At 42.2% G+C, this 17,223-nt stretch overlaps 1 protein-coding gene across 3 annotated transcripts in view; it reads left to right on the forward strand.

Moving 5' to 3' along the window:
• KIAA0930 (KIAA0930 ortholog) overlaps positions 1-9,430 on the forward strand; it is a 77,239-nt gene extending 67,809 nt beyond the window's left edge. For all 3 annotated transcript variants that reach the window (XM_075112598.1, XM_075112618.1, XM_075112608.1), the window contains 3 exons: positions 1,853-2,015; positions 4,661-4,816; positions 8,962-9,430. In XM_075112598.1, coding sequence (XP_074968699.1) covers positions 1,853-2,015; positions 4,661-4,816; positions 8,962-9,002 — 360 coding nt within the window. In that variant the 3' untranslated portion in view covers positions 9,003-9,430. The remainder of the gene's footprint in view (positions 1-1,852; positions 2,016-4,660; positions 4,817-8,961) is intronic.
• The last annotated feature ends 7,793 nt before the right edge of the window (positions 9,431-17,223 follow it).

Here is a 17,223-nt window from a genome sequence, read left to right on the forward strand (position 1 = left end):
CATTAGGAGATTTTGCCACTGATGAATGCTGCCAATGTAAAGCCTGTATAATATTAAAGCAAACATCATGGATCTAGATGCAGTACCATATTTATGCATATGCTTAATTTTAATGCAAGTGCAGTAAAATACCAGAAGAACCAGTCCATACATGCTGATTTGGCCCTTATTAAGTCCAAAGCCTTGTTTTCCATTAAGGCATTTTACCTAGCTAATAGGGATTAGGCAACATGTCTTCAAAATGCCTGCACAGACGTGTCGTGGACCTGGGCTGGGAAGTTCCTGATGGATTCTAGTCCAGTTTCCTGTGTAACATAGCTAACTTGTGTAGTTCAAAGGTTTGCAGGACTGCTTCAAAGATCTCCATGCAAGGTGTGTGATTTTTATTTCTGGCTTCCTCAAAGGCAAAATGAGTTGTCAGCATAGAGCTTGATAACTGGATGTGCATGCTCTCTACAATAGAGATACAGCCTGGAGAAGTCAGGCCTAGAGGGAATTACTGATCTTTTGCTCCAAGACTTCCAGTGTCAACTGGAAAATGTCAAAATTCATGTGATAATATATTATTGCTTTTTGCTAGTGGTTTTAATGGTAATTTTTCAGTTTCTGGTTTTCCCTCCAGATGTGATATGAACTGGCTTCAGAATTAAAAATGGAGACAAGCACAAATTAAAGATCAAGTGAACTAAAGAGGAGATCAGCTGAGAAAGTGTTTTGGGTTTGGTTGGTTATTTTGTTTTGTTTTGTTTTTGTTTTTTCACATTAACGATAGAGGGGCAACATGAAGTGTTTCTGCAGTGCAAAACCAACCTGGCTTGTCTGTCGTGCTCACTCACATGTCACCTCCCTCCTTATTTGTATGGACGGAAGTGAGCAATATCAGATCTCATCTCAGGAAGAGTTATGGGCTTATTAAATTAACTTTGTGAAGAAGGAAGGACGAGATAGAAGTTGCTCACCTCCACTAGCAAAGTAGTTACCCTTATTTTTTTAATTTGAAATGAAGCTATTAAAATATTACTGGCAAAACTAGTACATAGGCACTGCATTTCAATTCTTTCTGAAATAGATATGGTTGACTATAATTGTGGCTTATGCAAGAGCAACTACTGCTCTGAAGGATGGGTGTTGCTATACGTTCATCCCTAACCTGTGTTTCACCACAGACAATTATATTCTTGTATTCGTCATCACTTCAACTAACCGAATCATCAGGGGCCCTTCGACTTGTTTTTCCCCATTCCATACTGAAATATGATAGAAATACAATTTTGCATTGACCTAATTTTTGCATCAGCATCTTGGGTTAAGTAATTGCCTTGTAACCCTGCTTCACAGAGACACCATGACCTTTCACAGTAATCCCATGTGGCATCCTTCTAAGCAGGTAAACTACTACGTTGTGTTTGCCAAAGAAATTAAGATGCACAATTTTAGTATGTTCAGAATAATACATTCTTAGCCTATTAAGTCTTCTGAATTTCAACATGCAAAAATAAGATTGACGTTCTTGGTGCCTAAATTATTAATCTGTATTTTGTTCCTTTATGACCATAAATCCTTGTTAAAAGTGATCAGCTGAGGAGAGAGGATTTTCATTATCCATGTACAGTTGAGGGTGGTGATATATCAAAATACTTTCATCTTGATGAGCATCTTGAAACTGAGATAACTGTTCAGTTGACATTCTCTAGCCACACTGATAAAACTTAGAGCTAGACACCAGTCATGGTTCTGATTTTTACACATGTAACTGCCTTGTGGCACATATTTGAGACTGTTTTGTGCTTCCAATAAGAAGCAATCTTTTTAAACAAAACTTTCTCTAGCATTTCTTCTATTTCCCTTTCAGGTCACTTCTTTCAGCACACCGCCAACCCCAGAACGCAACAATCGCCCATCCTTTTTCTCCCCATCCCTCAAGAGAAAAGTGCCCCGAAATAGAATTGCTGAGATGAAAAAATCCCACTCAGCAAATGACAGCGAGGAGTTCTTCAGAGATGATGACGGTGGAGGTGAGAGAAGTAATATTGGCTAAACAGACTTGTCTGGAGAGAGCACAGACCCATGGAAAGGGATCCCAATGCAGGATTTTCCAGAAGGTTTGCAGTGTGAAAAACCTAGCTCCACAGAAAGTCCAACACCAGTGCCACTCTGAATATGGGGTAATTCACAGGCTTAGCCTCTTTTTGAAGGCTGGATACCAACAATTCCTGCGTATGTTTAAAACTTACCTCCCCCCTTTTGTCTAGACCCATTTGAGATAAACTTGAGCAGGAAAGATTCTCCTGCTTTCACAGATACCATGCTCTCAGGTGGCTCACTTCCAGATATCACAGTGTAGTGGGGTAGAGCATGCTGTCATGGACAACTTCTCTGAATTCCCTGATTAGAACAAGAGTAAAGATAAAAAATTGAGTCTTGAGTCTGATTCAGAATATAGTGTGTAAATCCAATCATATCACGGTTTTGTTAGGCGGGAAACTCACAAATGTAATAGTTCAAACTGCTTTTCATATGTTTAAAAACAATTCAGTAGAAAAGCCAAAAGAATCTATCTGTTGGCATGCTAATAGATAAACACAAAGGTAATTTCCAGACCACAAGTTCTATTTGTAGTAGTGAAGGTGTTACCCATTAGTGGTACTGGATCAGCTTAGCTTATGAGGATTTGTACATTAAAAAACAAGCTTAAGTGATAATATTTAATTCAAATTCTGTCCACCTTAAACTGGTTGTAGCTAATTCAGAGTTCCATCAATAGAAACCTTTCCTCCTCTCTTCTTCCTTAATTTGCCTAATCAAAACATCTGTTATTTCGAATGAGATGTGTTTTAGCATGTTTTACTAGGCAAAGGGTAGGGCTTGGGTCAATTACTACATAACGTGGAGAGAAGGGCAGCTTTCCCAGATGGGGTCCTGCTTTTGATACTTTTCTCCTGGAGATTGCAGTGGACAGAATGGAGTTCACAGCATTTATCCAGCAGCCTTCATAGGTAGTGTTAGTGTCTGCTCAGTATTGTTTTGCAGGGTCTGATCCTGGCATATGTAATCATAATGATGAACATTCTTCTTATTTTCATTTTCTCCTCTTTCTATTATATTTAGGGAAGTTAACAAATTCCAGGTTGTCCAGACATTTTATAGCATGCATATAAAATACTGAGAAGTGTGGTTTCACGTAATTGTAAATGTTTTGACCTCATTATTCCTGGTCCTAAAAATAGAGGAATATTTTAACAGCTTATGCTGTGAAATTTAATTTATTCAAATATGAGATTTATACAAGGAAAAGTGACTAAAATGAGATTTCTTTACAAATATTAGAAACATGAGTGTCCTTCCAATGTCCGCTCAGGATCTGTGGTGGTGAAATTCATGTTTCAGGGTGGGGAAGCTGAATTCAGTTCATCTAGTGATGGGGTTTTATAGAAGCAGAGATATTCTGGGGCATCTTGGCCTTTGTGGGTGGAGGATAATGTGCTTGTCTAAAGGCTAGCATTGTCCTTGGTCTGGCCAGTGCTGCCAGAGACCTGCCCCAATGCAGACAGACCTGTTGTGGACAGGAACAGCCTGTGAGGACCCACCTCACTTGCTTTTACTGTGTGCAGGCATGACACAGCAGAAGAATTGTACTTAGTCCAGCTACCGGAGTCAGGCCCTTCTGACCTGATCACCACAGTGCTCTTGGCATAGTGGTAATGCGTGGGGAGAGGGAGTAGTCTGCTTTGCTATACACCTTTGCAGGAAAGGAGGGAAAACAAGATACAGGTGGGGTTTGGGTTTTTACACACACACGCTCTGTTATGCATCTTGCTAGAGTAGCTGCCACTATGTATTTTTCCTTTGCTAGGTCTGTTTGTGTGGATCAGGACCCGCTTTTAAACAAGTGAGTCCCAGAGCTTGGGTTCCTCTGGATCAGAATTGTTGTGTTCACTTCAACATCTTCTTTTAGCACTGTGGGACAGGGCTGAGTTTTACAGCAGAATGGAGGGAATGTTTAGAAACACTTAAAATATATGGCGCATGCATTCCTGGCTATGGGAGACACCTGCAGCTATAAAAAAACCCCACCTTTAGCCTACAGTGGATTCAGGATCCTTTTGTTTTAGAAGTTATTTGTGGATCTCTAAACTAATTATGGGAAGAACGGCACTGCTGAAGAGTCCCAGGTTTGGCTTGGGGGATGCATGGAAATTTGCAGTAAACTGGCTTATTAACGCTGACTCTCCCCCTGTCTTGTAGATGTCAATTTTCTTGACAAGCTACAATTTTCCTTCTGCTACACTTGTGAATTTATGCATGAGTAACTACTTAATTGAAGGGATATTCTATTATTTTGCATACAAGGGAAGGCTGTGTTAGGATTCTGCTTGTACAGTGCAGTAGCAAAGACTTCATTCCTTTTCCTGGCTGGTCTGTTAGTGGATAATGGTTTACTACTGCTGCCAGCTGCTGATATAATTAATTAGCTTCAATGTAAATGGTGGATTCTGTGCTGGGCAGGATCTGAGTAATTTAAAAAAAAAATAGTAATTATAACCTGCATGTGATTTCTCTCTAGACAATGAATAGTAGGCCTTTTTTTTGCTTTCATTGGGTCTTCCAATAAAACACATAAATACAATCACTTTAAGCTTTCTGTTTTCTACCTTTACAGATCTACACAATGCAACAAATCTGAGGTCGCGGTCCTTATCTGGAACAGGACGGTCTCTGGTGGGCTCATGGCTGAAGCTGAACAGAACAGATGAAAACTTTCTACTCTATGCACACTTAACTTACATCACTTTGCCATTGCATCGAATTTTAACAGGTGAATTTTAACATGTATTATGCATAAAAAGAGAATCCTTTGATTCCAAGGCAGCCTTCTGTGTTGTGGGGTTTGCTGTTAAGATAGAGTTTCTCTGTAAGGGAAATACTGTAGCAGCAAGTCAGTGTGAACAAGTGGAATGGTGTCAACTTGTTCTCTGGCTCTGGACCAGTTTTGCGTGGTTACGATTCAAAAAAGTTGGTAGATGTGTTCCTCTTGAAGTTTGTTAGAACACAGTTGCTTTAATAGCGGAATTTAAACTTCATCAATCTCATGAGCACAAGTCAACTCATTGTGAGCCCATCCACGGACAGCAATAGTTGTAGCAGAGACCTGTGACTGAAAAGGTTACGGAGAGGCAGCTCTTGAATTTGGAATGACCTCCTTTGCCATTTTTGACTCTTAGATTTTATTTCTATATAAGTTGCTTGGACTAATCAGGGTGCCCACATTGATGCCCATAAATCTGTCAGATGTCCAGTGTCTTTAAATAGACATAATGATGTTTGTATGTTCTACCATGAATAATCAATCCCCCATGTTGTTGGCCTAATTATGCCAATTACTCCATTGATTCTGGCCAACTCTGTAGTCATTCGGCTGGGCTAGGATAGCACAATAAGTTGGGGTTTACAAACTGCAGGCAGTACTGAAGTTTTGATTTTCATCCAGATAACTCTTGTCTGCTTACAAATACAGGTGGACTAGAGAAAACAACTGGTCTGTTTGAAGTTTATCCATCAGCAAGCCTGTTAGCCTTTCAGGGATGCAGCTTGCAGTATGAGGGTGCCCATGGGACTTCTGAGATACATCTGAAAACTGAGAAAGCAGCAGTGGTTAAGGACTCTCTCCTCTTTTCTGTTCCAGACTTTTCCTGAAAGCTAGGAGCACAGTAGTTGGGAAATCTGTTGTTAAACAGGTTAATCTGTGCTAAAAGAGATGAGAATCACAGAATGGTAGGGGGTTGGAAGGGACCTCTGGAGATCATCTTGTCCAACCTCCCTGCTTGAGCAGGGACACCTAGAGCAGGGGGCGCAGGACGGTGTCCAGGCAGGTTTTGAATGTCTCCAGGGAAGGAGACTCCACAACCTCTCTGGGCAGCCTGTGCCACTGCTCTGTCACCCTCACAGGAAAGACTTTTTTCTCATATTCAGGTAGAACTTCCTGTGTTCCAATTTGTGCCCATGGCCCCATGTCCTGCCATTGGGCACTGTTGAAAAGAGCCTGGCCCCATCTTCCTGACACCCTCCCTTTAGACATTTACAGGTATTGGTGAAATCCCCCCTCAGTCTTCTCTTGTACAGGCTGAACAAACCCAAGTCTCTCAGCCTTTCCTCATAAGGGAGATGCTGCAGTCCCCTGATCACCTTGGTAACTCTCCAATGGACTTGCTCAAGCAGTTCCATGTCCTTCTTAAACTGGGGGGCCCAAAACTGGACGCAGTACTCCAGATGTGGTCTCGCTAGGGCAGAGTAGAGGGGGAGGATAACCTCTCTCGATCTGCTGGCCACGCTTCTTTTAATGCAGCCCAGGATATTGTTGGCCTTCTTGGCCACAAGGGCACATTGCTGGCTCATGGTCAACTAGTCCGCTAGCACTGCCAGGTCCTTCTCAGCAGAGCTGCTTTCCAGTAGTTCAGCCCCCAGCCTGTACTGGTGCATGGGGTTGTTCCTCCCCAGGTGCAGGACCTTGCCCTTGCTCTTGTTGAATTTCATGATGTTCCCCTCGGCCCAGCTCTCCAGCCTGCCAGGTCTCGTTGGATGGCAGCACAGCCTTCTGGTGTATCAGCCACTCCTCCCAGCTTGGTTTTATCAGCAAACTTGCTGAGGTTCCACTCTGTCCCATCGTCCAGGTCATTGAGGAATATGTTGAACAGGACTGGACCCAGCACAGACCCCTGGGGAACACCGCTAGTGACAGGCCTCTATCCAGACTCTGCTCCATCGATCACGATCTCTGAGTTCTGTTGTTGAGCCAGTTCTCTGTCCATCTCACTGTCCACTCACCCAGCCCACACTTCCTTAGCTTGTCTGTGAGGAGGCTATGGGAGACAGTGTGGAATGCCTTACCGAAGTCAAGATAGACAACATCCACTGCTCTCCCTTTGGCAACCCAGCCAGTCACGCCATCATAGAAGGCTTTCAGGCTGGTCAAGCATGATCTTCCCTTGGTGAATCCATGTTGACTGTTTCTAATAATCTTCTTGTCCTCTACATGCCTGGAGGTGACCTCCAGATGAACTGCTCCATCACCTTTCCAGGGACAGAGGTGAGGTTGACTGGCCTGTAGTTTCCCAGGTCCTCCTTCTTGCCCTTTTTGAAGATTGGAGTGACAAGATGAGAAGATAGTATGGGTATTAATGTCATCAGTTTTATGATGCTAGCGTAATAGCAATAGCTGCAGTCTTCTCATTTGCAGGCTGAGATCTCAGAGCCTGTTGCAAAAGTACACTGGCTTTTACCTACAGAGAGGAAATTGTAGCTGATAAGGTAGAGGTGGAAATTACACTCAGTAAAGAGGTGTTTCTACCCTTGCCTTTTCATTGTATGTAGGGATTGATTTCAATTTAGAAGAAATAAAACATTCCAGTAAAAATTGATCCTCTGTAATTAAGGGTGGATTTTGAACAATGTTTCATCAAAATATGTAATTATTCCTTATGATAATTGTGTTGATAATCTTACAGCTAGTTAACTGGAGTTCTCAAGCTCACTCACTCTCACCATGGGCATTTTGGAGTTCACAGAAGATGTATTGTTCCTACTGGTATTTAATACTCGCTGAAGTGGGTGGCATATATGCCTCCATGCTCAAATATTTGCTTTGAGCTTGAACATGCTTTCTGAGACTTAATTTGATTTGGTATACAGTTGCAGGAGTCAATGTATATATTGAGATGCAGAGAAATAGGATGTGAAATGTCTGGGCTCTAAGGCAGAATTTTAATCTGCAGTTTTCACTACCTGCGTTTGCTTTAGCTTGGCATATCAGGTGGAGCCCATTTCCCGTGCCTTTTTGTAATTAATGTGTTTGTGCCGGTGGCAGTATTCCAGCAAGTGGGAGCGTTACACCTGGGGCAGGGTGAAGCGGGTAAGATGCTCATCTCCCTTGGGTAGTTTAGGAAGCCTGTACTATGAGATTAAAATCCTAGTGATAGTCACCAAAGTATATTTTGAAATGTTGGGAGTTTATACATACTGATAAGACTTCCCTTGCTCTGAGCCTTCTCTCCATGCTAGATAATCTATGCTAGTTTTCTCAGCCTCTCCTCATATGCCAGATGCTCCAATCCCTTAATCGTCTTTGTGGCCCTTCACTGGACTCACTCCACTGTGTTTCATTCTTTGCAAGTGTGGCTAGAGCCCTCTGGAGCTGTGGGTCAGTCTTTACTTGTGTCATCCTCTTTGCACACCTGCATGCAATTGGCCTCCTAATTAAGCATGTGCTCTGTTTTCCCCATGTTCTTTAATCTTTGTGTAGCCTTGAAAAGGACATAGCAGCCCAGTTTCCAGATATTTCTATGCACTGCTGTGCCAGCATGCTGGGTTTATGGTCCACATTTGGAAAGATGGCCATGATTATGACAGATATTTTACAGTTTCATATTCTGGCACATTTGGACAATATGGAGCTGAGAAACCAACAAAAGGAGTGGGTTTTGTGGCATATCTTTGGGTGCAGAAATGTAGGCTTTGGGCTAAAGAATGGATTAAACAGTTGAATTATTTGTGCCCATGTCTTCAGAGCCAAAAGTCTCTTTAAGGGTCTTGGGTATGGTGCATTCCTCCCTTCAAAAAAGGGAAAACCCTCGGCATCTCCTATAACAGCACTGCCACTAGTTTCCCTGGAAGATTATGCCACTCTGTGTCCGACACATGTTGCTTCATCCTGCTATAAATGATACTTAGTAGATCAGCCGCCATTGCTACGTGATGGGATATATTTGCGGCTTACCACCTCTCAGCTAGGGTGCAGCTGGGGAGGAATTAAACAGCACTTAGTTAATAGGCAGTGTCGCATGCTCGCTGTGTGCAGCACAGGGGGACTGTGCTGCAGCCCACAAATGCATCTGTGGTTCTTGTGCTTCCTGGTCCTGTGGCTACTTTCAGGAGTCTAAGTTTGCTTTGTCTCTCTCCCTTGCCCAGATATCCTGGAAGTGCGGCAGAAACCAATTCTGATGACATAGCAGAGAGCGGGCACTGCCTTGGAGCCTTGTTGCCAAGTGCCTAACCACAGCGGTTTTCTGTGCTAACACTACCATCTAGTGTCAGGAACATAAACCTCCGCAGGAAAAAGGGAAGTCCAAGAATACCAGCCGATCAAAAAGTGCCTCTTTCTTCCTTCCTCTGCTGTCACACACCGTATGCACACTTGCAGTACATCGCTTGAGTGTTTCTGACTGGAAGAGGACTTTTCAGCAAGATGAAACGAGAAGGGGCTGTGTTTAAAACGAGTCAACGCTTTATGGACAGTTTGTTACTGTGTTTACTTTATAACTAAGAAACCAACAATATGTACAAAATGTGTTAAACTTTATATGCTTTGAGAGAAACAACCGGAAAATTTCATAATGATGTACTAATGAACGTCGTTCCGTAGAGACTCGCCCATAAACTCTGTGTCAGTTTGGCTTAATGTGTGTGTGAGCGTGTGTGCGTGTGGGGGTTTGAAAGGATGAGAGAATAATTTCCTGCTGAGGGAGGAAAAGCGAAAAGATGCTACAAAGATACATTGCCATTTTGGTACGTGCAGTGGGTCACGTCAGAGCTTAAAAGGGGCTGAAAATGTTCCCGTTTGTTCATATGTCAGTGTTAGGACAGGTGAACTCTGCTGACAGATTTACCAAAGAACAGCAACATTTCATCCTCAAGAACTGGCTGAGAAAATGAGCCAGTGAAAAGAAGGCTAAAATGTGCTGCTATAGTAAAGCTGAGGTTCGTATCAAGTACTAATGCTGCTTATTTCTCTCTGTTAGCTGAGTTGATATGAGTTTGAGTCTAAAGTGGAAAAATAGAGGGCCGTAATCAGACTCCAAAACCCAAAAACCTTACCAATAACCAACATCCTCCTGCATGCACTGGACTTCAGAGTGCATAGAGTCATCCTTGCGGTAGGGTTTGTAGCCAAGGAGGACATGAGAGCTGATTAATGGTCGGGCGGCTTGCTCAGATTCTTCATCTCCTGGTGGTGTTTTGCTGTGCTGTTACATGCTGAAGCACGGAGAGTTTTCTTGAAACACAAAAGATTGAAATGTAATTCTGCTCTGAAAAGTGACTAAATTGCATAGTGGGAGGTCTGAAAATTCTGTGTCAAGAGCTCTCGGGGGGAAAAAAGCCTTATGTTTACAGGTAAAACGCAGCTTTCTCTAAATAGCAAAACTCTGTCATCCTTGACATTTGATAACTAAATGATTGAATACTGAGACTACTGCTGTCTGGTTCGCTGTTTTGATATGGGAGCCAGTCAATACTTAAGTTTATTTACGACTGCATAACTGGCACAGCAATGGTTTGGGTAGCGTGTTGCTTAAACCATGTGAGACCCCGATACACACACAGAGGGAGAGCAAAGATGCCATTTTTGTCACTTCTCAGACTCTGAGCACCTAAACTTAACGCTGTTGCCAGAGTTAGCGAATAGCATGTGCTCTGAGCCTGGACCTTTGTCCCCCTCATACACAGCCTTTCCCAAAGTGTTTTGTTGTTGTTCTCTCGAGAGCATCTGATGACTTGACCTCTCAAATGGGGCTTTCTGCTTTTCTTCCTCAGGCCAGGTTCCATGGGAATAGCTCCACTTCAGTGTAAAGGTAGACTAACTTTATCATTCAGCTCAACATGGTGAATCCAGCGCGGTAAGGAGGTCTTTTTTTTCATTTGAGGCTAGGCCTGGAAGCAGCCACCTTAGCACAGAGCGATGGTGTTTCTAACACTGGCAGCATGAGTGCATGGTAGGGAAGGCTGACCAGTTTTTAGTTCGCTTCAAATGTGTTTCAACAGTGTTAGGAGAAACGTTTGCTTTGTCATTACCAGCACGGCCATTTTTCACATTGCAGCCTTAGAACTTTGCTCCGTGGGAGGGTGCAGTTGTGCTTGCGTGTGTGAGGGTGTTCATGCAGTCTAACCTGAGGCGTGTAACTGGTGTGCCTAGGCTTTCTTCCTGAGCCAGGGGAAGAGGTGGAGTCCTAAATCAGCAGCTGAAGTGCCCTTTCAAGGAACTTGTTGGGCAGCTCAGGTGCTTACCTGCGATCCCTAGGTAACGTGCCTAATGTCAGTCAGTACAAATCTTCTCCCTATGCCCATGCAGAGAATTAAACCACTCTTCGGCTGGAAGACTGGTCCTACACTGAAGCTTTTAAAGATCCTCCTTATTCTGCACTTTCATGCTGCTGGGCTGGGCAAATGAGTGCTCGGTTTTCTTTTATATATTCATTGGGGAGGGAGGGGAGAGAGGGTTAATATTTGTACTACTAGTGACAGCTGATACCTTTCAGTCAAACAGCCAGAGGAATAACACACATGAAAAGGAAATGTATCCAGATTGGAACCCAAGTGGTAGGTGCCTGAATCCTTCTTAGTCGACAGTAATTTGTAATGCTTTCTTGGTATCGTGTATTATGTTTAGGTAGCTTAATTTCACGTGATCTGAAAGACTGAGCAAATCTTGCTTCATAAGACTTCAGAAGCAAATGAAGAATGATTCTAAACTAGTACATTAATATAAAGGCAACGTTACAGAAAGTACAGTTCAGATCCCACATCTGTTATGCAGGAGGTATTGTCTGCTTTGTTACATGTATGTGGGTGGATTTTGATGTCCAATTTTTGAAGGGCTGCAGTATAAATGTCCTAAAAAAAAAAAGTTTACTTCTTCTATCTTGCTAGTGGATATGCTATAGGTACGTTGAAGATTCACCTTTTCTAGTAAAAAAGGGCTACAGGTATGCCCAGGTGGACATCAATAGAAAACAGAGGTCAAAAAGTCTACTGAATGTCAATAGTGCTTTTTGGAAACAAGTAGATGTGCCAGATTCTCAGTTTTTCCTTCTCGAAACAACTGACTTAAACTTATGTATAGCCCCTGGTTCCCACTTTCTTGTTATAAAGTGGGGGAAAACAAATTCCTCATTTTGTTCTGCCTTCAAAAAAAAAAAAACCTGAAAATTATAATTTATTGTCCTCCTATAGACAGATTGATGAGGAAGATGATAAAGTTTTGCCTGGGTCAAGACAGCACAGCTGGACCCTTAGCATGCTATTGCTCTATACCAAAAAAGAAAAGCGAATGTTAATAGGAACCTCTCGCCCTTTTGATTTGGAGGGGTTTTTAATTCTGTAGCTCCTAAGCAGTAAACCATTTTGAGCCTCAGTTGGCTATTTAAATAATTACTGAGGAATGAACTAGAGTGTTCTGCATGCCATAACAGCTGCATGGCTGTCAATATCTCAACCGTTGGAGCACAGTGGTTTTCATTAGTTATGCTGATGCTTGAGAAAGCAGCACGGTTAAGAAATTTGGGAAGCTTTGCAGAACAGCTTTATTTATTTACAGAATCCCACCATGCCTCATTACTCAGTTAACTTCTTCCATCCTTCTGCCCATTCACTCCCTCTGGAGATCGAGGCTTACCACTTGAACTGTCCGTAGATAATGTATATTGACAGATGTCAAATGCAAGGATGTAAATCTTTTCACCCTTAACAGGTTTTTTTCACCACTATCAATTTGACAAGTAAAAAGCCTTTGCTTTTTAAGAAAGCTCTTCATTTATTTTGTATCAGCAGATTATTGCTCTGCCTTAGAGACCATCGCACATGTGAAATGATGTTCTCTTATTGCCAGCCAGCACAGGGTGGGTTCCAAGTCTCCTTGTGAAATAGGAAGCCGTTTTTAGAAATGCCACAAATCTTTCAGCTGACTTGGCTAATACAGTTTGTGTGGGTTCGTGTTCCTTCTCTTTTTTTTTTTTTTCCACCTGGTATTGTTTACAAGACTTGAGCACGTTGGGCTCTGGAGCGCTGTTACTCAGTTTTCCATTTCTGGGCACGGTGTGCTTTCCTGAAAAGAGAATTGTTTGCACAGGTGACTTTTCACAGTAAAATGATTTTCCCAAAGTATATTCTTACATCAAGTTTTAATTTAAACAGTGAAGTCCTTGGCTCTGCAGCCAGATTTCTTCCAGCAGACCCTCGTGTACAGAATCCCATCTGGTCACTGAGGTTCTGTGTGGGTGAAATCCACATAAATAGTCTGCACTTTCAGACTGTTGGTTTACTTCTTGCCAATCACTAATGTTCCCCTTTCCAGGTGATTGCTTGTCCTGTATATTGTAGTCTAAAGCTTCCCCTTATTAAAGACAGATATAAGATAAAATCTTCAGAAGTGCCTAAGCCCTGTTGCTATCCAGCAGGGTTTAAGAAGAAATTTTTATTTAGGAAATGAATACAGTAGTCATAAATTCTGTCTGTGTTGTGTGTAGCAGCGTCAAGAAATGACAAGTTCATAGTTCTCAGAAGAACTGGCCGTCTCCTGCAGACTTGCCCTTTGCGTTTGAAAGACTCTTGTGGTCTCCTAAGGTCATAGCTGAAAGCTTTGGAAAATGGATCTCTTGTGATCACAGCAGTCAGATACCTGCGAACGCCTTATCTTTTTTTTGTGAGGTATGACTGAAAACGTGTGGCACTGCTGTGGAGAAATTCTGTGTTAAAAATGGGTGCGGTAGAATCCAGTTAAAGGCATTGTGAGATAAGTAGCTTTGACACCAAATCTTAAATGAAAGAGTATTTTACACCAGAATGAAGCTGTTTGGATGCTTGGTCAAGATAATACAAGGCTGCAAGCAGATTACAATGTTGAACGTTCTCTGTGTAAATATATAAATATTTTCAGCCTCATTTTATCAGACTTAACACATGTTGCATGGGTTGGGCTTTTTTTTTTGCCTCATTGATCATCAGTGTTGATTAAAAGATGATGGGTTGAATGTCACGCTGGCGCTGTACTGAGCCCTTTGAACAAAGAGCAAGGAGAACCTTTGTGCACCAAAAATGGAGTTGACTTTGCGTATGGCAGCAGTGCAGAAAGCGTTGGACCCTGCAGCCAATAAACAGACCTCTTAAATGACCACGACCTTTGTTAATAGTGTTTTCTCTCTAGTGTGCCTAGTAGTGTTTGAGTTTGAATGTGTTCCTTACTAGTGGCAAGCACAAACAGCAGAATAACGCTCTGTGGCGCTCGTGGGAAGCATTGCCAAATAGACACTCATGAAGCAAAGTAGCCTCTTTACTCTTTGTTCTTATCCACTTCAAGCGAAGCCCAACTTCTGACTCTTGTTGCTGAACCTTTCAATGATCAGTGTCTGACAACTTGACATTGTATGAGGGGGAAGAAGGTAAAAGTCACTGTACTCCTGAATTTATTTAAAAAGGCTCTTTGTTTTTAACTTTAGATGCTAGCATTAAAAAAAAAAAAACAACTGAACAAACCCCAAAACAGCCCTTCTAAATTAATCTGTGTTTTGGTTTAAACTTTACGTAGTCATTAACATTTAGGTTTGTGCAGTGTATAATATTGAGAGACTGATGGCTGTAATGATTTCTTCCTGATGAATTCAGGGAAAACTTTAATAGGGGTTTGTACAATGTTGTAAAAATGAGATTGCCCTTCAGCTCTTAACTGCTTGTACTGGCTTAAATTGTACATACCAACACTGAATTGGGTTTGATTTAAAGACCTACAAGGCACTGCATCCTCCCTCTCCACCGGATTTTTATGACTAACGTTTCACAGTGGGCTGCTTTGGGGGATTTTTCTACCTAAATTAGTTCAAATGAAACACTCATCAAACACGTTACTGACTATAGATAGGAGGTGACTTGCTGATGATTCCGTTTCAAAGAATCCCTCACCAGGACTGTTGTACAAACCCACGTGTGTGTGAGATCATCTCCGCTAAGCCACACGAGATACCTTGGAGATGTGTGGTTTGTTAGGCAAAATTTAAAAACAGAGCTTAGGAAGGAGAATGGGGTGTTTTAGTTCTTTATGTGGATATTAGAGCAGATTGTTGGCAGTGGCGCTCTGTGCGTGCACATGCAACTGGACAGGAATCTTAACTGGTTGGGAAATACTCAAGCACGGCTTAGAAACAAACAGTGAGATTTTCCTTGAGTGCTTCAAATTGAAAGCTTTTGAAGCAGCCATAGTGGAGAGAGCATTATTTAAAACAGTAGAAAAGGCAAAGAGCAGCAGAAGCTTAGAAATCACAGTCGTAAACCTCACCTGTTTAGTCTTTCAAGATAAGTTAGCGACAGGAAAAGGTGTGCTTGTTTAGGGTTTGCTAATGCTGGTGGGACAGAAGACAGCCACGTACATCTTGAAAAGCTTTCACAACTTAATAAATTAATATAAATAATAAAAATACTGTTTTAACAGTGTGGCATTATACCTTGTTCCACAGAATGCCTGCTTTGGGGAGCCAGGTTAACTCGTGTCCTTATGTCCTGGCGTGCGTTTTGTCTTGCCTGTCCTCAACTGGAGAGGTGCTCCCAAGAAATACCATAACATTGCTTTGCACACAAGTTTGTCATCAAGGCCTGATTTTACAAAGTAAAATCACACTTTGGAGATGGAAAGAAAAATACGCATCTTTGTTAGCAACTAGTTACTTGCGTACTCCTGTCAGAAACGTCGTTCCTGAAACTTGTAATTAAAACTTTACAGAAAGCAAAGGAGTAAAATGCAGGAAGACTGTTGGTCTGCTTTCCCATTAACTGTGTAGATGAGAATTTGGGAGTAGCTGATGCTACTCAGTAAAGAAAACAACAAAATACGTCAAGGAAAACATGAGTTAATTCAAGGTCTGCCCCCAGCTTGGTTCCTCACAGGGCTAAGAATGGGATCTAGTGATCTCGCCATGGGAAATATGTTACTTATTAGGTAAAGAGCTAGAAAGCTCTTCCCCAAGTCAAGCTAGTTGGCTTTTCCTAGTAGGGTTAACGTTGATTTAGATGGTGGTGTGAAAACCGAGGTAGATAACCCATTTTCTTGTTCAGGCAAGACAGAATTGTTTGTGTGCACGAATTGGGTTTACCTCTGTGTGAGGAGCGCAGACTTCTACCCTCTGCTGCACTTCCACTGCAGAAGACAAAATTGGCCAACCGCGCAGCTGTCATTGTGCCTGCGTGCATTGTATACCCGATGACACCTACACAAAAAGAATGATCTTTCGGCAAAACATCCTTGTCGCAGCATAGGATGGATGAGAGGTGGGAGAGGATGAGGAAGCATCCTGTTAAACAAAGCAGGCTGGGGCGGCCACTGCCTGTGGAGGCGTGAGCGTGCTGCTGGAGATGCTGAACTTCAGGCAATAACGTTATTCACGTATTTATAAGTATGCAAGTAGCTAGCTCAAATGGTTCTGAATTCACCTCGAAGAAATTGGTTAAATGAAGACGGGAATGAAGAGTTTTTAAAACCCGGTTGAAAAGAATGGAGCTGGCTGATAATTTTCAAAAAGACCGAGTGACCCTGTGCAGGTCAGTGGAGACCACATACATTTGAAAAAAGCTTTGCCTCGAAGTGTTAGTTCCAGCTGCTTTAATGTTTCCCCTGGTATCTGTTTATGCCAACATTTGGTTGATTCTGGTGATTCATAACTTAGTATTTCACAATGTGTGATTACTCAACCCATGCTCTTCTGCCTCCCATCTCCCCGCCAGCATAAAAGGGTGTTTATGTTCATGGTTCTGCTTTTCCAGGTGGAGCAATATTGCTGGGGAAATCCAGCAAAAGCAGTTGACTAGTCTACAGGCTCTTCAAAGTCTCACGCTCAGCCTTTAATTCAGATGCAACCACTGTGTTCATCAAAACCTCGTGTTTCCTGGTAAGTACCTCCGTGGTTAACCTGCCCAGCACGTAAGGAGAAGTCACAGTAGTCGTTTCTGCCTTCATTGTAAAGGTAAGGAAACACTTATTTCATAAAATGTCAAAGTAATTCAATTTGGTATATGATCTGCCGTTTCTCTCCAGTGTTAGGATTCTGCTTTTCACAATGGAGAAGCCATCTGCAAGTTCTTCCTGGAATTGCAGCCAACAGAATTACCGCCTTGTAGGTAGGAAGAATGCCGCGAGTGCCCACCAGTTCAGATGCAGCTCCATAACTAGCATTGACCATAATTTAGACAAAAAACTTCGTACTGTCTTATGTCATCTGTGAAATAAGGTAGTTAAGCAAAGTCAGAGACTTTTTGCTCAGTGGTACTGCCTGGGCAGGTAAATCGTATCTTTGAAGCCTCTGCGGACCTCCAGAGCTGATCCATTTCTATGTCTCAGTAAAGGTTATGATGTTCTAATAGTAATCCGCACAGAACTGATGATTATGAATACTTATTTTTATTGTAATACTTATT

Source organism: Phalacrocorax aristotelis, chromosome 1 (genome assembly GCF_949628215.1).
Source record: "Phalacrocorax aristotelis chromosome 1, bGulAri2.1, whole genome shotgun sequence".
Taxonomy (NCBI): Eukaryota; Metazoa; Chordata; class Aves; order Suliformes; family Phalacrocoracidae; genus Phalacrocorax; species Phalacrocorax aristotelis.